The sequence below is a fragment of the Hylobates moloch genome, unplaced genomic scaffold (genome assembly GCF_009828535.3).
Source record: "Hylobates moloch isolate HMO894 unplaced genomic scaffold, HMol_V3 SCAFFOLD_5, whole genome shotgun sequence".
Taxonomy (NCBI): Eukaryota; Metazoa; Chordata; class Mammalia; order Primates; family Hylobatidae; genus Hylobates; species Hylobates moloch.
In genome coordinates, this window is record NW_026652280.1 from 7,164,219 (window position 1) to 7,185,473 (window position 21,255).

The 21,255-nt window shown below is 37.9% G+C and overlaps 1 protein-coding gene across 6 annotated transcripts in view; it reads left to right on the forward strand.

Moving 5' to 3' along the window:
* The window catches only part of NETO1 (neuropilin and tolloid like 1), a 127,706-nt gene that overhangs the window by 40,429 nt on the left and 66,022 nt on the right, over positions 1-21,255 (forward strand). The window contains exon 5 of one of the 6 annotated variants that reach the window (XM_058438267.1): positions 19,543-19,827. The exons of the other annotated variants lie outside the window; for them this stretch is intronic. Within the exon in view, the coding sequence (XP_058294250.1) occupies positions 19,543-19,616 (74 nt within the window). The 3' untranslated portion in view covers positions 19,617-19,827. Of the gene's footprint in view, positions 1-19,542; positions 19,828-21,255 lie in introns of those variants that run through there. 6 annotated transcript variants of the gene reach the window in all.

Below are 21,255 nucleotides of genomic sequence, written 5' to 3' on the forward strand. Positions count from 1 at the left end.
GGTAACTTAACAGATTTGAAAAAAAAAAAAAAAAGAAAGTATTGAATATGGCTGGGCAGTTCTCTGGGGATCCTTGGGCAGACCCAGTTTGCCCCGATTTCTCACTGTAGTTTTCAAGAATAACTGTAGGAGGCGGTGGGAGTGCAGCATCCTGAGATAAGGGAGACGAGCCAGAACAGCCCAGGCACTGTTCCAGCCCCCCCTAGAAATGAGTTGATCTTCTGTGCTTTAGCTCAGTGTGTCATGCTTCACCCACGATGTAAAAGCCTAGGATCGGAGGCTTCCCCAGGGTTCCTCAGCTGTGGCACAATAGGGCCCATTTTAAATAAGATTCTATTCCTGTCAGGCAGTTTCCTGAGCCATGGGGGAACACTCACCCTAGGCTTCTGTTGTCCCTTCATGCCTGTGTGTTCCTAATCAACTCTTTTCATGTAACTTGTTGTTTTTGAAAGTGTCACCAGCACACAGTGAACCTGTCTCACGGAAACAGAAATACAGTCCATAGTTTCCAAACCATCAGAGAATTAAAAGGAAATACAGAAATCTTTATCATCAAATAGAAAGCAAGAAAGGGAAAAAAGGAATTGTGAGAAAAAAAGAGTGGTATAAGAAAAACACAAAACGTGAGGGTCAAAATAACTAACAAATATAAACAGAATAAATCTACCAATTTAAAAAACACGAGAAAAGAATTACATTGTGAAAAAAATCCCATCAAGATAGTGCTAATAAGAAACATTTGCAATTAAAACATACAGACACACATGTAGGAAGGTTGAAACTTTTAAATATGAAAAGGTAAGTGTTAAGTAAAAGAAAGCTACTAAAAAGCTAATATCAGACCAATTATAATTTAGGATAAAAATCATTAATAATAATGAAGGGAGTAACTGCATAATGGTGATAAGAAAATGTTCAAATAAAATAACAAGCTGTGAGATACCAAAAATGTACCCTTAAAATATATTAATTAAAAACATATTTAAAACAGGAAACTAGCAAACCAAAATAATTGAACACTTGTCATTTCTCTAAATGTACTTATTGTTTTACACTAATACAAGTAAGTTATATGAAAGACTTCAAAAAGATAATGAATATATTTGTTCTAATAAATGTGTTTACAACTCTGCACTCAATAAAGGAAGTATATATGATTTTTAAGAATACACAAATTATATGCAAAATAGCACCATATACATCACAAAGAAAATCTCAACACTTACTAAAAAAATCTAGTGTTTTAAATCACATTTTATTTTATTAAACAATAAATGAAAAGATTTTTAAAAATTCTAACTGATTGAAAACTCAAAATTTCACTTTTAAAGATCACATTGTTACCAGTAGAAAGCAAGATAAACATCACAAAATAGAGTTTTGTGCGAATTCAAGTATTAACAAAGAGTTGTGTAACACATCTTTTGGCCTGCACTCAAAGTAGCTGTTAGAACCTAAACACAATTCTGAATAAATAAGGAAAGTATTGAAGATTTAGGCATTATCTCCAAAAGTGAGAAAAATAATAGTAGAATAAATGTTTTTAGAAGTAGAGTTATAAAGAATATAATAAAGATAAAAGCAGAAATTAATGAAATAAAACAAAGAAACTAAAAAATAATAATAAATGGAAAATATGGTATTTTGAAAAGAATTAATAAAAATTGATCCAAAAATAGGGTAAAAATAAATAATATTAATGAAATTACCATATATGAATACAATTAAATTAGAAAAGGTAAAGGGTTATCAACACTTTTTGCCAATATATTTGAAAAGTTAAAACAGGCCAATGTTTAGGAAAACAGAATTATCAAAATCACTTCAGAAGAAATAGAAATCCTGCATCAGCTTTATTTGATGAAGTAGAAATCAGTAATACTTCAGGTGATGTGGGAAGCCCCAGGTTAGGGCTCTGAGATGTACCATTCCAGTCTTTGAGTTTTCGCAGATTGTTTTTCTTTATGAAGTCATTTCCTTGTCTTCCTCAGGACTAACTCTTGCTAGTCCTATATTATAACATCATATCCTAAATTGTGACAGTTTATTTTATATCCTCTGTTTAGGATTTGTCTTCCTTGTCTATTGTGGTTGATTTATGAGTCCATGGCTGTAGATTTCTTGTTTTATTTTACCTCCTACAAGAATACTTTATAACTTTTCTTGTTCTGTTACTCTAAAATCAAGAGGAACGTTTATATTTAATCCCAAATCTCTTTATTTTTTGTTTGTTTGAGACCGAGTCTCACTCTGTCGCCCAGGCTGGAGTGCAGTGCAGTGATCTTGGCTCATTGCAGCCTCTACCTCCCAGGTTCAAGCTATTCTGGTGCCTTAGCCTCCTGAGTAGCTGGGACTACAGGCATGCACCACCATGACTGGCTATTTTTTTTTTTTTTGTATTGTAAGTAGAGACGGGGTTTCGCCATGTTGGCCAGGTTTTTTTTTTTATATTTAGTTTTGAGGTACATGTGACAATGTGCAGTTTTTACATATGTATCCATGTGCCAGTTTTTCTTTACCCTTAATCGTCTTTACATTAGGTGTCTCCTAATCTGTCCCTCCCTCCCCAACCCACAACAGTCCGAGTGTGATTTCCCTTCCTGTGTCCATGATTCTCTTTCAATTCCCACCGGGAGTGAGAACATGGGTTTTGTTTTTGTCCTTGGTGTTAATGATGTTTCCAGTCTCATCCATGTCCCACAAAGGATATGAATCATCCTTCCATGGTGTATATGTGCCACATTTTCTTAATCCAGTCTATCGTTGTTGGACATTTGGGTTGGTTCCAACTCTTTGCTATTGTGAATAATGCCGCAATAAACATACGTGTGCATGTGTCTTTATAGCAGCATGATTTATAGTCCTTTGGGTATATACCCAGTAATGGGATGGTTGGGTCAAATGGTATTTCTAGTTCTAGATCCCTGAGGAATCGCCACACTGACTTCCACAATGGTCGAACTAGTTTACAGTCCCACCAACAGTGTAAAAGTGTTCCTATTTCTCCACATCCTCTCCAGCACCTGTTGTTTCCTGCTTTTTTAATGATGGCCATTCTAACTGGTGTGAGATGGTATCTCACTGTGGTTTTGATTTGCATTTCTCTGATGGCCAGTGATGATGAGCATTTCTTCATGTTTTTTTTGGCTGCATAAATGTCCTCTTTTGAGAAGTGTCTGTTCATGTCCTTTGCCCACTTTTTGATGGGGTTGTTTGTTTTTTTCTTGTAAATATGTTTGAGTTCATTGTAGATTCTGGATATTAGCCCTTTGTCAGATGAGTAGGTTGCAAAAATTTTCTCCCATTCTGTAGGTTGGGCCAGGCTGTTTTTGAACTCCTGACCTTAGGTGATCTGCCCACCTCGGCCTCCCAAAGTGTTGGATTATGGGCGTGAGCCACCACGCCCGGGACCAAATCTCTTTTATGGCAGTTCAACTTGCTCTTCTAGTCTCAAGAAATGAAATAAATGTTTGGGAATTATTCTCATGTGATGATAGTCTCAACAGTTAATGAGTATTTCCCAGAACACTTTCTGTTCAAAAGGGACTTTTAATTCTACTGTACCATGTATACAGAGCCAGATAATTATACATTCAATTTGGGATCATAATTCTAAGATAGAGGCTTACAAATGTATTACAAGAAGAGACACACAATAATAGAATGCCGTGGAAAGGAGACTAGAAATGAAGTTACCTGCAGCCAAATTCCAGCAAAAGATTTGAATGTAGTAGTTCTTTAGTAATTATTCAATAAGTACCTACTAAATTTAGGAATTTGGGGAGCTGTATTTACCGAGATCAAAACAAACAAACAAACCCTGCTTATTCTCAAAGTGTGTAACTGATCTATTAGAGGTTGTGGATGAGTAAACATTATTACTTTAGAACAAAATGCTGCAACACAGACATGCAGTTGTACAAGAATTCGAGCTCTTGTTCCCAACACTATTTTCTACATAGCAGCCAGAGTGATGTTTGAAAACGCAGGTCAGGCCAAGTCACTTCTTTACAAGCCCCTCCAGTGGTTTTTCATTTTGTCCTGTTTGTCTGGGACATTGTGCATCAGCAGCTGGCAAGCTTCTCCACTGTTTAGGGGCAGAGAGTAGATACTTGAGCTTTTGTGGCCACATGTCTCTGTGGCAACTACTGGGCTCCATCTTTGTGGCAGGAAGGCAGAAATGAGTGCCCACGGATATGTTCCAGTGAAGCTCGATGGACACAAGCATGTGAATTTTATATTCTTTTCTCATGTCACCAAATATCCTTCTTTGACTATTTTTAAAAATCTATTGAAAAATATAAAGAACATGTTTAGCTCATTAGGTGATAGAGAATCAGGGAGTCAGGGGAATTTTCTGACCCTGGCTCTGCACCACCTGCCCTGCCCCACACCTCCATTCTTTTAACTCCCGTCTTCTCATACGGCCGCAGCCACTCAGGGCTCGCTGATGTCCCTTTGTTGAACAAGCCTTGAGGTCTTGAAACATCCTCTTCCCTCTACCTGGCAAACTCTTCCCCTTGTTCTCAGGCTGGTTCTCCCTCTTCCCTTAGGTCCCTCGCGTGATCTCAGAGGCGTTCTCTGCCCTCTCTGCCTTCCCCTGCTCCGCTCATACAAGAGTTACCTCTTTCACACCTCACCTACCTACTACCTACCTACCACCCAGTGACTCCTTAATCCTAGCTAATTTTCCCAAAGCACTCATTGCTTATCACTGCATGACACTTTATATTGTCTCTCACTACCAGACTATTAATGCCATGAGGTTAGGGAATTTTTTTAATATTGCATCCTCAGTATCTAGCATAATGCCTGGAATACGGAAAACAGCCAATAAATATTTATTAAGTAATAAAAGGATGGGAAGGACATGAAAGAAGTCAGAAGACTGAGATACGTGGGAGGCTTTTTGGGTATCTGTACCTTGTAAACGTAATGTAAGCTCTTAAAAATCAAAACATACAGAGATGCTTGAAGGAAAACATTAAATCTCCCAAACTCCTTGTACTCCCACTCATTTGAGACATTGTAACAATTTGGTAGGTAAAATATTCACACTGTTCTTTGTGCTCAATAGATATGAGTACAATATAAATATACACACACATATATATGCCTCTCCCCATACTCTCTCTTTTTTTATTTTAGAGAATTTATTGCTATTGCTTCTGCTGTTCTTGTGGGGGAAATATGATTATATGCACAAACTTAACAATTTATAAACAAAATTACAGAACAGCGTGTACCGCAAGTGAAGTCTTCAGCTTTTATTCCTATGACAATCCACTTGTTTTGAAAACAACAGCACAATTGATGTATGTTTTACAATTACAAGATGTGCAAAACCCCAGAATAGAAAAATGTCATTCTCTTTTATATCTGAGCTCACAGTTTTGCTTGGCGGTAGGAAAGTTAAACTTATCTAGCGAATTCTCTCATTTTTCAAAATCAGATTGAAGCTTTGATGAGTTGGATTCTTTGAAACTGCCCATGCAAAAGGCTCCCATTCCCTGCTCCGCCTCCCCACGTCCTGCGGGGGGACGGGACGGTGGCAGTGCTCCTGACCTGTCCTCCTTGCTATCTGTTCTTGTCTGACCTGTGGCGTGGTGCCGCCCAGTGTCCGCTCTCCCAGGCGGCACGTTGGACAATCTGCAGCTTCCTGGCTTTGGGAGCCTGTATGGAGTCAGGCTTCTCACCCAGTCCACCTGCCCACCTTGTTGGCAGCTATCCCTCTGAGCCCATCCTTTCCCAGCCCCTCCAGCCTCTGAGACTTGAGCCCTAGTTAAGCTCTTTGGTAATTTCTGCCATCCTTTCTGTATCCGTGGGTCACACACAAATTCTCCTACAGCTGTGAGGAAAAGTCAGGGCTGATCCAAGACCCTCGTTCCTCACTCTTCAAAGAAGCCTCCATGGTTATCTCAAGTCCCAGGCAACTGTGGCAACAGAGCTGTCTCGGAAAAATGCCGCTGGAGCATCACACCTCAGAGAGGGAATAACATGTCAGCTTCTCTGCTCCTCAGTGGCCCCACTCCCACCTCCATAGGGCAGTTTTTGAAAATTAACAAAAAGCCGAGTGTGTCACCCAGTTGAGTGGTGAGGAAGACACCCCATGAATGCCCCAAGCTTTACCCATATGATTCTTTTATGTTAAATTTTGGAAAGACTTTTTAATAGGTCAGATTAGGGCCCTTAGGATAAGATTACCTGTCTTCATACTCTAACTTTGCCACCTGCTTGCTGTGTGACCTTTACCAATTTTATCAGTCACCTCAACGTCTCACATTCTTCCACTCTAAAAATTGAGATGAAAGCCACCCTATGCAATGAGTATTGTTTTGAGATTAATGAGATCATCAGTGTTACATTTCTGACAGAGGGCATGGTGTACTTGCTAAGTAGTACATGATTCTTCTGGTAGGATTCCTTTTTTTTTTTTTTTTTTTTTTTTGAGTTTCACCCTTATTGCCCAAGATGGACTGCAATGGCACAATCTCGGCTCACTGCAACTTCCACCTCCTGGATTCAAGCCATTCTCCTGCCTCATCCTCTTGAGTGGTTGGATTACAGGCATGTGCCACCACGCCTGGCTATTTTTTTTTTCTTTTTTGTTTTTTGTTTGTTTGTTTGTTTTAGTAGAGATGGGGTTTCTCCATGTTGGTCAGGCTGGTCTCGAACTCCCGACCTCAGGTGATCCGCCCACCTCGTCCTCCCAATGTGCTGAGATTACAGGCATGAGCCACTGCGCCCGGTCCCTTTTTTTTTTTTTTAGTTAATATGAAGAAGAGAATGCTTAGAAGAAAAATCTGCTTTGGGGGACAGAAAACAGGGCTAAGGAGAGGACAAGATGTACTTTGTCAGCCAGGGGAGGCTGTTCCAAGATGAGGAAGCTGAAAGCTGTTTCCAGGCAAGAGATGGGCAGGAGAGATACGCGGGAGTAGATCATGAAGGCCTTTATGCCTTTCATGTATTCAACGTTCTAATTAGGAGATTTTCTATCTGTCTGTCTGTCTGTCTATCACCTATCAGTCTATCTATCTATTTATCTATCTACCTAGAGATTTATTATGAGGAATTGGTTCACACAATTACAGAAATTGGGAAGACCCAAGAGTTGCAGTTGACAAGCCGGAGGCCCAAAAGTGTAGTTCCACTCTGAAAATCACCTGACTCAAGACTCAAGAAGAGCCAGTTTTTCAGTTTGAGTCCGAAGGCATGACAAGACCCATATCCTTGCTCAAGCAAGGAGCGGGGAGGAGTTCTCTCTTAGTCATTTTGTTCTATCCAAGTCTTCCGTTGAATGGATGCCGCTCATCCCCATTAGAGAGGGCCACTTGCTTCACTGAACCCACTAATTCAAATGTTAATCTATCCAGACGCATCCAGAGTAATGTTTGAGTACAGGTCCAGAGACCAACCCCGGCCAAGTGGCCCAGCCAAGGTGATACCTTTACCATCCTGTAAGTTTTCAAAGCTACAGTAAAGTAGTCTGATGGCTGTTGAACAAACAGCTCCAATAGCAGGAGATTGAATGGGGTGGGTGGAGAAGGGAAGAGTTAGTTTTATAGTATAGTTATGTAAAAATAACAAAGGAGAATGTGCACTTGCTTTCCAATCTGAATGGTTTCCAACATGTGAATCTCTTTGTTTAATTGCCCTACATCTGTGTACATTGTAATCATTTGAAACTTTAGCAACATGTGCTTATAAATTTTATCTGCATACATTTATTGTTGGTCTTTCCTAAAACAAGCAAAGTAAAAATTATTTATCCTCCTCTCATTGTCTATATATAAATTAAATGAACATTAAGGGACTATCCATGTGTCAAAAGACCATTTTAAAATTTTTTAGAGTACCTTGTGAATTTGAAATTTCTAGTTGTATGGCTTTCATACAAAACATATTCTTCATTTCTTTCTGGTACAAAAGCAAAATAGAAACCATTTTATCTTTCTGGTGCCAGATGAGTGCCATCTACATGTTTGATTTTTCATTTCATGCATCTCTCACCAACAAAATAAATTTTGCAACAAATTGCCAATTATTTAATAAAATGAGCTAACAGAAATCAGGTCTTAATATAATGTCTGAATGTAATATCCTGAAATTAGAGGTTCTTTTCCATTCCAAATATAAATTAACATTATTTTATGCATTTTAAAAGTATATATTTTTACAATTTTGGTAAGTTTTACTTAGAACTTTCTCTACATTTAGTGTTTCTTTTTGTGTTTAATATTATTTTTTGGTATTTTTCTCTCACTAGGTGGAAATTTTAGAAACTTTCCAATAAGAAATTTCAGGAGAAGAATTTTAAACATGCAAATTCAAAGATGAAATTGCATTATATTAAAAGTTTTTATGCTATTAAATATTTCAAATCAAAGATTTTTAAATCCATATTTCTTTACATATTTTAGTGTTGGCATTAATAGAATTAATTAAATGCTTGATGACTAGGGCAAAGCTTAGGAATGTTATGAAGCTATCTCATTTTGAAATAAATCCAGTATCAATGTCAAATATTTTTGAAGTCATAGAGTTATCTAATTATAAAATACTAACCAGTTCTCAGAATTTCAGCAATTATAGAGCTCTTTAGAAGCCCATCCTTTTTTGTAACGCAAGGAAAGGCAAATATATGTAAAGGTTTGTTATCAATGTATATACACCATTCCAATGAAACGTGGTACAGTTTTCCTGAATAATTACGTAGGTGGCAGCACTCCCTTATCCTGAACATGATGCCACAAAAACAGTCAGAGGCTGTGGGCTTCCACCTAAACTAAGGTGGAAAGAAGTTTGAGAGAGGGAGAGAGAAAGAGAAAAACAGTAAGACAGTAAGACAGACAGAAGGTGGGAAGGGGGGAGGGATAAAAGGGAAGAAGACATGGACTGAGATTCACTCATGGCTTTATAAATTAATGTTAGATTAAAAAAATAAATGAAAGGACAGCTCTATAGAGTTTCTTATGCAAAAGCATTTTCATCTGAAATTTGTGGAAAAATATAATTCATTTTAAACGTGTGTGTTTTAGGTGTAGAATACACATATACGCCTAACTATATTTCCATTTTGATATATTTAGCTAATTTTTAATTTTTCGTTGTTAAAATTGGAATTTTATACATATAATTGCAGTGACTATTGTGAGAGTTTTAAAAGAACATGTTGCTTGTTTCTATAATAGATAAATGAAAAAATGTTTATATAAAGTTATAATAAGCATGATATTTTATGATATGTATTTTTCCCCAAGAAAGATTATATTTCAAATACTTTTATTATGAAGCCAATCTTAACATCTCAATAAGCAGTGGATTTTCTGGGATGAAAATGTCTCATGCTTGACTTTAAAGTCTGGAAAAATAAGGTTGCATAAAATCTTATTTTCTAAAGAATAGTCGTGAAAATGGTAAAGTGAATATTTTTTTCTAAAAATGAAATCACATACGTTAATTTTGAGGAAGAAGCATATGACAGGCGTCTATACCTTTTCCACGGTGCTAGTGTGACACAAGGTTAGAACACTCCACAGTGAAATGTTCTCAGCTGCTCACTGTGCCTTTGTAGTGTTTCTTAGATAGAGGAAAGCCTGTTGCCATAGGCAGAATCTGTTGTATGTGATACTGCCAATATTTTTCTTAATATCTTGAAATTGCAAGAGTAAAGCACACAAGAGAATTTGGAATATTTCCACTTGCAAACGTTATTACTTTAGGATTCTTCTAACAGTGAATAGACAGCATGGTCAGATTCATTTTATTTAGTACACTTGCAAATTTACAATTATCACTCTATGTGTAAATATCTTAGTAGTTTTGTTTTTACTCATTGTATGCATTTTTGATTAATAGTAACTACTGAAAGTCAAGCAGTGCAACGGTAACGAAAGCTAATCTTATTTAACGCCCAAAGGAAAAAAAAGATGGATGATTTCATGTACAAGATTTTTATCAGCCCGAGTTGCAGTCCTCTCAAGGCTCACCTGCATGAGGATCCACTTTCCAGCTCATTCACATGGCTATAGCAGGCTTCAGTGCTCACTGGCCTTTGGTCAGAAACCATATTTCCATTCTGTATGGGTGTCTTCACTGGGTAGTTTACAGTATATGAACTGACGTCTTTTAGAGCATGAGCATGTTGGGGTGGGAAGGAAAAAGACAGGTCTGAGAGACAGAGACGGACAGAGAAAGAACGAGACGGAAGTCACAATTTTTCCAACCAAATCTGGGAAGTGACATCTAATCACTTTTTTTACTTTCACTGGAAGTGAAGCACTATTTGTTAGAAATGAGTCACTAGGCCTAGCTCACTCTAAGAGGTGATTAGGCATTCAGTATTAACACTTGGTGCTACCTCACAGGCTCCTTCCTATAGGGCGGTTTGTCTCCATATGTAGGTTTTTGAATATCCGCAATCTTTTGGTATTTGTACCGAATCTTTACTTTGTTGGCTTAAAAAAAATCTCTAACAGTTAGTGGCTTACACAGTGACAATGCATTATTTATCACATCTTTGTTGGTTGACTAGTTGGTTCTTCTCCATTTGATGACAGCCTGAGCACCGGAATGGCTGTGGGGCCGATGCGCTCACTCCCGTGTTGGGCTAGTGTTCTTGGCCATAGCTGGGAATTAAGCTGAGGCTGTGGGCTGGGAGACTTGATTCGTTTCCATGTGACTTCTGCATGTGGTTGATGAAATTTCTTCACAGTATGTTTGCTGGGCTACAAGAGGGAGCATATCAACAGTGAATGTTTCAGAAGGTAGCAGCAGGAACCCGCCATGTCTAGTGTCAGAGGCTCAGCATGTTGCTCCATTCTATTGGTGAAAGAAGTCACAGGGTAGACTCAGGTTCCAAGAGAAGGGAAATAAACTGTACCTCTTGATGGGAAACTGTCATCCCTATAAAGGGAGAGGAGGAATTGCTGGAGAGCATCTTCGAATATAGACCTACCAGAGGGTGCCCCCTGGCTGTAATAACCCATATTCCTCCCACAAGCTGCATGCACTCACCCCCTTTGAAGACTCTCACACGTGTCTTCTCATCACGACATCGGCTTAGAGTCTTGTAGCCATTATCCTTACTGGGTCCAAGTGTAGATGGACTCCTTGGCAGCAGCCAGTTGGTGCAGCTCTTCAACTGTGGTTTTCTGAATGCAGACTTGAGAACTAAAAAGGCAAGCTACCCACCCCCACCCAGCCCACAATGGGAAGATGGTGGGATAATCATAGTAGTCACACCTACCAGGAAGAGTTAAAATAGGCCCACGGTGGGGTGGGGACCCACGGTGATGATTCTAAAATCCATCCAGGCACGGTCGCCTTTTCCTTTGATGCTGGCAGCAGGAAATTCTCCTTGCTGCTGCCTGGAGAGGTTCTCCATTGCCATTGGCGCTATGCACTGAATACTTGGCTCTGCTGTCTGATTTACCCTTCCTCCCTTTCCCCGCTCCCAAATGGCCCATGTTGCAGGTCAGGAGCTTTCCCAGCCTTCTTCCTGACTGTAGGAAGTGGAACACTAGGGACTTCTTTCCATTTTGAATGGTCTCTGTCCCTTTGAATAAAAGCTGGTGTAACAGCCTTTGAAATTTTGTGGTTTTACCAAACAACACAAGTAGTCTGGTTCATCAGGCATTTTCCAGCATGCTTTGGGATATCTTTAAGATTTTTCAAACCTAGTTGAGAGGTTGCATGAGTGCTTGATTCTTTTTTACACCTTTTTGTAGCTGTAACAAAGTATTTTACAGCTTTACCTTTGAATTGTTTGATTTGATCTTCCTCTTAAGGCCACACTCAGCTCACTCTCAGCACTCTGAAATTCATCTTTGTCCCCAGTTCCAGGCTGGAGAGATAGAGAATTGCAGGGGGAGGGGTGGGGGAGAGGGGGAGAGAAGGGGACAGAAGGAGAGAGAGGGAGGGGGGAGAGAGAGAGAGAGAGAGAGGAGAGAGAGAGAGCAATCTCTTAATTCTGATTAAAAGTTCTTCTTAGGTTGATCTCTATATGTACCTTACCTCTGTCTGTACCTTACCTCTGTCTGTACCTGTCTGCACCTAAGAGAAGACATTTGACATTTTCAACGTTCTGTTGAGTACTCTCATTAGTAAAATGTACAAGTCTATCGTGGATATTTCCTATCTTCTACCCAGGCAATAGTATTGCCAGACTCTCTGCCACTAAATAACACAGCTGTCTGTGTCAGATCCAGTAGGATTTTCTTATCTGTTCTCCCAGCCACAATTGATAGTTTGCTCAGGAGTCTTTCAGACCCTACTCAGTCCCAAATCTATGCCCAAATTCATTCTACATATGGTTGCAGTAATGTCCACTACTATCAGCAGCGGATAGGAGTTTTCATTGTTCCACATACACATGAAACTCGATGTCGTCGGTCTTACATCCTTTTCTGTTTCGTTGGCTGCTTAATGGGATCACACGTTGTTATTTTAATTGCATTTTATTATTAATAAGATTAAATGACTTGTATTAAATGTTTTAGAGGCTCAAATTTCCCTCTTGTATGAAATAGCTAACCAGGACTTTTGCCTGTCTTATGTTGTGTTGTCTTTCTTTCGTATGCTGATTTATAGTAGGTCTGTATATATTCTAGATATTGGTGATTTGAAGGCTGTAAGTGTTGATAAGGTCTTGCAGTGTGTGGCTTACCTTTTTGTTGTCACTCTGGTGTCATGTGGAGGTTGAAAATTCCTAATTTTAATTTGTTTATTACTTTTATTTTTCATATTGTGACTTAATGAATCTTCCCTTATAGAAATCATAAAGCGATTCTTTTCTGTTGTCTTCTAAATACTATATTTGTTACTTTTCAGATTTTGATTTGTACTGTGTGGTGTGAAGCAGAGATTGAGTTCCATTCTTTAAACATATGAATACTGGGTTATACCAACATGAGTAATTAAAAATAGATCACCAAGATAGATGCTGCCCAAAATAGTTGAGCATTTTTGCCTTTTAGCACAAGGATTTAAAACTGTAAATAACCCTGTAAGTTCTGCTTTAGCAACACCAAACAAGTTGTTTTTGTAGTATTTTTATAATAATTGTTTTACTGAATAATAATAAAGTTTTTTTTTCTTTGATAAGCTCTGTCCCTATGGTAGTAGATTTTTATTTCTCTTTGAATTCTGGAAATATTTCATCGATGCAATGATAACATTTTACCTATGTTATTAGGTATATATACATTTAAAATTCTTGTATCTCTCAGAGAGTTGAATCTTTTGGTGTTTAAAAATAACTCAATTTATATGTAGTAATGCTTTTTTCCCTGAAGTTTTTCTTTATTCCTATAATTGCCATATCAGATCTCTTTGGATTTGAATTTGCATAATTCTTTTACTAACACTTTAGACAGTTATGTTTCCCTAAATTAGAGATATTTCTTAGGAGCACCACATTATTAGATTTGTGTTCTAATCCAGTTTTTTGGTCTTTGTTATTTAATATTGTGTTTAATTCATATATCTGGGTTTAGATCAGTCCTACATTTCATGCTTTCTATTTGTTTCTCCTTTGTTTTATTTCTTTTTTAGTTTCTGCTTTTCTTCTTATGATTTCCTCATGCAATTTGTCTGCCTTTATTTATTTTTGGAATTAAATTACTTTTTTCCCTGTCCTATTAGTGGTTACTCAAGAAACTACAACATATACATTCTCTTCTCAAAATCTGCTGTCATTATTCCCTTGGAAAACACAGAGCCTTAAGATCTTATCTTGCATTACTATCTCATGATTTATCTGTTATTTTTGCCTTACTCTTATTATTGGATTCAGTGAGTGCCCATCTGTTTACCCACACATTTCTTATTCTTTATTCCTTTCTGCATTTAAAATTGAGGACCTAATGTCACTTACCTTCTGCTTGAACTGGGGACTTCAGACATTCCCTTAGTGAAAATAGACTTTTGGCAGAGAATTCTAGTTTTCACTTCAGCTTCATTCTTGGATGTTGAAGTCTGGATGAGCATTTTTTTTTTCAGCATGCTGAATACATCATTCCAGTCTCCTGGACGCCACTGAAATCAGGTATCAACCTAATTACTGCTCCTTTCATGAGTGTGTTATTCTTTTTCTCTGGATAGTGTACAGATTTTTTTTTCTTTTTCAACAGTTTTGAAAACTCTCAGTAATTATCTCTTTAAGTATTTCATGCTCTTCATTTTCTCTTCCTCCCTTTCTAGAAACCTGATGAGATTAGTGTCTCACTGTGTCTTGTCTTTTAACTTCTCCTTTATTTTCTCACTCTTCATCTCTCTGTGCAATGCACTGGATATTTCTTTGGGTATCTTTGAGTGCATCTTTTATAGTCTGTTATTAAATCTATTGAGTTTTTTATTGCAATTATTGTGATTTTCATTTCTACATTTATTTAATTATTTTTCAAAAACACTGGGGTATTTTTTGATAGTTTCCTGTTCCCTGCAGATATTTTCAGTCTGGTTTGTAATGTCTTAAAACATGAGAAACATTGTTCTTTTATGGTCTGTGCATGGTAGCTGTATTATTTGGAATCTTTCAAGATTCATTTCTTCTCTTTGTTTTCACTGTTCTTCCCTCAGGTCTTATGCTGCTGTGATTAACTTTTTGCTGTAAACAACTCATTTTCTTTGGAAAATTATTTGGGGGAATGGTTTCGGGCCTAGAATGAAGTTATATTCCTGCAGAAAGTAGTTGTATTTATTGCAGCCCATGCATAATCCATGTAACCCTTGTCACTTAAATGTATGGTTTAAGATATTTGGATAATCCAGGTCTTATGTATTTGAGCTGCAGTTCTCCTGTAATGACAAATGTTGATTGAAACTTCTCATGCACATTGTCATGCCTCACTCTGCCCAACAGCAAGGCATCGTCCCTCTTATTATTTTCCATAGCCCCTTCAGTAGAGAAGGAGCTGGACAGTCTCTCATTCAGCTCACGTAAGTGGTGGTGGATCTCCCTGTTTCAGCTTCATGGAGAGTGGCTCTCTCATCAGATTCCCAGCCTTGGTTAGACATCTGAGGTCCTAAAAACAATTATTATAAAAGTACTCTATAATCAATATCTTTTATTTTATTACTTTAAAGTAAATCCTCAAAAGTTGAATTGGTAGTTATACACATTTTATGTGTCATAGGGAATATGTTATGGTGATGAGAGGTAGTCTGTTCTGACAGGGCTGTTGACTCCAGGAGAAAACTTAGGAGATGGATCTTGAATTAATGTTAGGAAATGTATCTAGAACTTCAAGCTTTATGAGTTATTTATGGGAGAAACTGAATATTTCAGAAGAAGTTGGCAGCATCAGAAGTACATTCTAGAGAGACCGGAATGAAAAATGTTAAGACTGAAATTAGAAGGACTAGGTGGAACAAATGATTTGCTCTAAACATTACTAAAAAAAAAAAAAAAATGTACCGGGAATTGAGAATAAAAAAAAGTAATAAAGGTCAAAACTTCCTAAGAAAGGAATTGACATGACCTTGGTCATTTTGAGGTAGATGCAAGGAACTGGTAAGAGTGAGGAAGAAACCAAAAAGTTACTAGAGTCTAAAGCCTGGATTACTTAAAATTCAATGATGACGTTGGCGAAAATCACAGGGAAAAAGTGAAAGAAAGATAACAGTGTAAATTTTGGACTTGTTGGTCCTGAAGTGGTAAATAAATGTTCAGACACAAATGTCAAGACTAACTAGCAGTGAAGCTGCTGCCTATTTTGGAGGTTTATTAAGTCCAGGGTCACAGCTGTGAACAACTGTGCAATCAGACAGACTACGTTCAAGTACTGACTCTCCACTGACTAAATAGTGCCTTTGAGTCACTTTATAATCTTTCATAAACTTCCATTTTATCCTGCCTTCAGTGAGAATAATTGTACTTATTTCATATAGTGTAGTGATTTCACCACTGAAACACCATACAGTGAATGTAGGGAAGTTTCATCCACAGTCGTTCCTCAATGAAGATGTCAGCATCACACTTACAATTGCGGTTTTAAGGCTGCAGTCACTGTGGGAACACCAGATCTCTTAATGATATTTGTGTGCTCAGAGCTGCTTGCTTAATTCCCACACACTGTTGAACTAGGAGTCCTCTCCCTGGTACTGAAAGCATGGGTGTAAATGAGACAGAGAGCCAAGAGAAAGGTCTCCACGAACCAAAAGAAGGTTTCAGAACCCCAAATCCATGGATTCATTAATGAGTTATTATTTTTTTTTCTTTCTTTCAGACAGGGTCTCTCTCTGTCACCCAGGCTGGATTAAGGTGGCATGATCACAGCTTTCTGCAGCCTCGAACAGTTGGCCTCAAACCATCCTCCTGCCTCAGCTTCCCAAGTAGCTGGGACTACGGGCGCATGCCACCACACCCGGCTCATTTTACTTTGTTTTGTAGAGATGTGGGCCTCACTGTGTTGCTTAGGCTGGTCTCAAACTCCTGGCCTCAAAAGATCCTCCTTTGCTCGCCTCCCAGAGAGGTGGGATGACAAGCATGAGCTACCCCACCTGGCCCTACTATTTGAAATCGTCTGTAAAAATTTTTAATCATTTAATTTGTAGCAACGTCACTAATTGAAATTAGTGAGATCAATGGAAGGTAGTTTGTATCCCGAAACATCCAGAAGAAAGCCTCTCAGGAAGGAAACAGAACAGTTAGATTATTCCAGCTAGCAGCACAGCTGATGGGAGTTTCTTTTGGAATATGGAAGCTGGAGAGTTTCTAAGCTGAGGGGAGGCTCTCTGTGTAAAATGGAACCGTAAAGGCGATAAAGAGAATCATTGGTGGAATGAGAGTGCAGAGATGAATCATGGGTTTCGCATTACAGAACAGGTGGTGCCTTTAGGGTGAGTGGGCACAGAGTGAGATACTCTGATCTGGACGTCAGAAAAGTGAGTGCCAAAGACTGTAGGATGGAGGGGAAAAGGCATGGAGACGGTGAGTACTGTGAAGCCTGAGGGTGAGGAAGGCCGTGACAAAGAACACCATGGCAGATATGGAAAGGGAGGGAGGTAGTAGAGATTTGACAGAGAATAATTGCAAGCTCTTGGTATCTTTCTGATGAAGGGAAAGTGTGAGGAAGTAGTCAAATTTATTTTGTTTTTGCAGTTTCCAGCTTAGGTTAATGATAGAACAAAATGAAAAGTCTAAAAGCCGTAAAGCAGAAGGCAGCCCATAAATCTTCCTCTCTAACTAAGAGAAACCCATTCTTTCCTTCTAACATCACAGAACCTAAAAAATATGATATTGATTTATGTTGCTGTAGACCATTACTCTGGGAAAGCCTTGGATTATTTTTCTCACCTCTTAATGAAATCACCTTCCATGCTCTTGTTCTTGAATGACAGAAAAATGAGCGAGGAGCTACAGATTTAGCAGGTGTCTCATAAACAGCTGTGTCTTAAGCTGAATTCTAGGAGCAAGTGAACCGTTTCAAAGTGCTTTTGTAATGCAGTGCCATTTTCAAAATTACAGATTTTCTAAATGCCAGTGGAAAGAAGTGGTATAACACTGTTTAAAATTCTAAGACTTCCGTTTTAGCACTATTTACAGTTGTATTTGATACAGGCTGTAAGTGGTCTCCATTCATAGTCCTTAAGAGATGATAGGTTTGCATGCCAAATGCATCCTGGCAGTTAGGTCTGGAGGTCCAGGAATAATCATTCTTCCCATTCCCCAAGATGGAGACTATACTTTCTAGAAATAATTCTTTCAGAGGCAGAATGTGGTCCCAAACTAGCCACCTGACATGATTACTTCCATTTTCAAGTAGAGTGCCCATTAAAATTACTGGTTTCAGATGCCCGTTCAAACCTAAACTACTGCAATAATTGGGAAAACAAGTACAAAGGAGACAAATACAAGAAATAGAGATGGGAAGATTGTGAATTTTTTGGTAATCACGTACTTACTCTGTATTTAAAATGGACCAAGATTACTTGATATTGTAGAATGCAAATAAATCCTTTAAGCTCTCAGATAGTTGTACACTTCCAGGAGATGACCCCTTAAATTGCAAATAGTGACATTAGACACAATTTTTTTTAAAAAAAATAAGTTTCATACATATTTAGATTAGCTTGGTTTTACCATTATTTACACTGAAGGTATTATTTTCAAGCTAAATGGACATAAAAGGGACTTGTGCACCTAGCATGTGATACTATATACGAAGGGAAAAGTGGCTATCTTGGCATGTAGCGAGTATGTATCATCACTTTGATATTTGCAATATGCAGAAAAAACTATGTTAGGAGATTTTCTGAGGATATTTTCCTACTGAGCTCAGGTATTTGAAGACATACAGTTAACTTCTTTTTTGTCTCAACATTAAATGCTATCTAGTAAAACTAAGTGCAGTGTGCAGAATAGCCAATGAGGCTAAAACAACAGTATTTGATTTGTAAATAAATTTTATAGAGCAGTAATCATATTTGAGATATTCTTTGAATTGAGATAATTTTTATTCATGTATCACAAAGAGGTTCAAAATCTGAATTGTACATGCATGGGATAATTTATATTTACATAACATTTTACACTTTAGCAAATCCATATCCCCTCCATTAACTAGTTGATACGTGCAACTACTACTGCTTTCTACCAAGCCTGGTTGATATTTTTTACCCCAGTCTTTTAGAAGCGAGGCAATTGATGCCTTAGAAGGTGGAATTCTGTCAATAAGTGTTAGTTACATACAGGTTCAGCATATTAAATTTTTCTCATCAGTGGCTCTTTAAGAAATTAAGTATTTGACATACTTTTTGATTATTTTCATTTAGCTTTTGAGTCTATTTTGTTTAACGTAATATCATTATAAAAGCTTTTTATCATTTATTTATTGCTTGTCTGGCATGTATTTTTTTGCCTTTTTAATTTCAACCTTTCTACGTCAGTATATGCCTTATGTGTGGCTTTTATAAAAAGTGGGTGGCTGAGTTTTCTAGATGTGATGAGCAGAGTGATGGCTAGAACTTAAAGACTCTGACCTTGGTAAAGGAATGAGAATCATAACTTAAAAGGACACATTTACTTTTACAGAATATGATAACTTTACCTCTTTTCCAGACTGACAGAAATTCATGCAGTTCAAACAGCTTCTCCAGGATTGACCAAGAGGTGCCTCATGCATGCGCCCATGCCAGGCTCCTGGCAAGGCACCACTTGGCATCTTGCATTTGCTCTCTTGGTCCTATGATGGCTCCTCCACTTGCCATGTGTCCCACTGCTGCCTGGCATAAAAACTCCAGTGTCCTTGCCAAGGGCACCAACAGAGAACACTGCTAAAGTTTCCAGTAAGAGGCTGCTCCAACTCTATTTAGAAGGGTCTAATGTTCATCAAATTCACTGGGAGCACAAAAGTTCTTTCTTGAAGCTCCATTAGCATGGCTTGTACAGCTTTATTGTGTCCTTAACATATTTATGTGGCTGTAACACACAAGGCTTCGTCGTGATGCTTAAACGTAGTCTTTAAATAATTTTGAGAACGCATAACTTTTCTCGTAAAATATTTTGCTTCTTGATTTTCATTGACACCATTTGTTTAGTTTACAGTGGCATAATTGGGATGGAAGAGGACAACGTGAGATTAATGCCATCTCCTCACCACACACACACTTAAACACACACACACGCACACACACACAAATCTGCAGTGCCACCACTGCTTCCAACCTGTGTGTATCAGAGACGGCATTTTCCTCCTCTGCAACCTATGTCACGCCTGGGTCCCAAAGACTGCAGTTCGTTATTGCTAGACACTCATGTAGCTCTCAGGAGAAGTTATGTCTTCCTCTCACTTTTCTGGGCATTAAAGCTTAGCCCCAGTCCAGTATCACCTGCCTTGGCATCAGCTCCAGAACCTTCTGTAGCCTGCAGTTTCTCCCTCCTCCTGATTAATTGCCAGTGGTTTCTGTGCTTATCAATAAGCTGGAATTGATAGTGGGAAAACAGTGAATGTGGCATAATTGAGAAAAGAGGATAATAATGGAGGCGTTTTATTCACTAATAGCACTGGCACCACATTTCTGCCAACAAGAAATGCCCCATTAAACCAGTTCTAGTGAAAAAGATGGCTCAGGAGATGGGCTCATGTATTCTTTGTGTGACTTAGGATGAGCAAATAAGGGCATTCTGAGAGAATTAAGGGGCAAGGATATTGCTAATAACCAATCAAGAACTTCCCTGGTTGCCCTTGGACAGAAACAACAACAGCAACAGCAACAACAACAACAACAAGAATAATAAAACTTATTCTATGACAGCTAATTCAAATGTGCAAACTCCAGTATTTGGACAATATAGGTGTGTGTGTGTGTGTGTGTATGTGTTTGTTTTTGTCTTCATTGTTCTGTTTCTGCCCATTTTTGATCATCTGCTGATTTCTTCTTCACTCTATCCCCCACATCTTTCTATGATTATGTTTAGTAAATGTGTATTTTCTCTGTAGAACAGTAGTATTGCCTTGTTACTATCAAAAGTAAACATAGTAAACGCCTACTTAATGTGAACACAAACAAAATCCAACTTCTGTGTACTCGTGTTATAAGCGTTACGTTTTCTCAATTTGCTTAAAAATGTGAATACAAGCACCATGAGGAAACTTCAAATTACAACTAAATAAATAAAATAAGGGAACAAAAAACTTTACAAGCCCAGCACATATCAATAATATTTTAAAGGGCTTGAAAATTTTCTTCCTGTAAATCTTGTAAGTTTTGGTTTCTTAAATTTATATATGAATAAAATTTATGTTAAACTAGAAAAGAAAGTCGGTTTATATATACACTGTGCCCACATGAAAACCATTAGGTAGACAGACTCAAAAAGAGAAGCTATAATTGCCAACCCTATACTTAGAGAAAAGAGTATACCTTTAAAAGAAGTTTAAAACATGGTGATATGAATTTTATACTAGAGCAATGCTGCTTCTAGACAAGAGTGAATTAAATCAGAGTATTAAAACAATATGATTATGCAAGCTATTTTATACTCTGCTGTTAGATTTTTTTTGCCATTGATATTTAAAATGGCACTTAAAGTTTGTTCAAATGATTTCAAAAACTACAAACACTCTGGTTTTCAACCTTGAGTAAAAAGCAAGGGGTCCAACACCTGTTGCAGACAAGTATGGAAGGATGGAAATAAGAATGTCACCATTGAAGGGTGTGGTTAGTTTCAAGTTAAACATTGTTTCAATAAAGATGTGTACACAAACATGATGGGACTTTCAAAAATGAGTAGGAGATGTGGATGTGAAG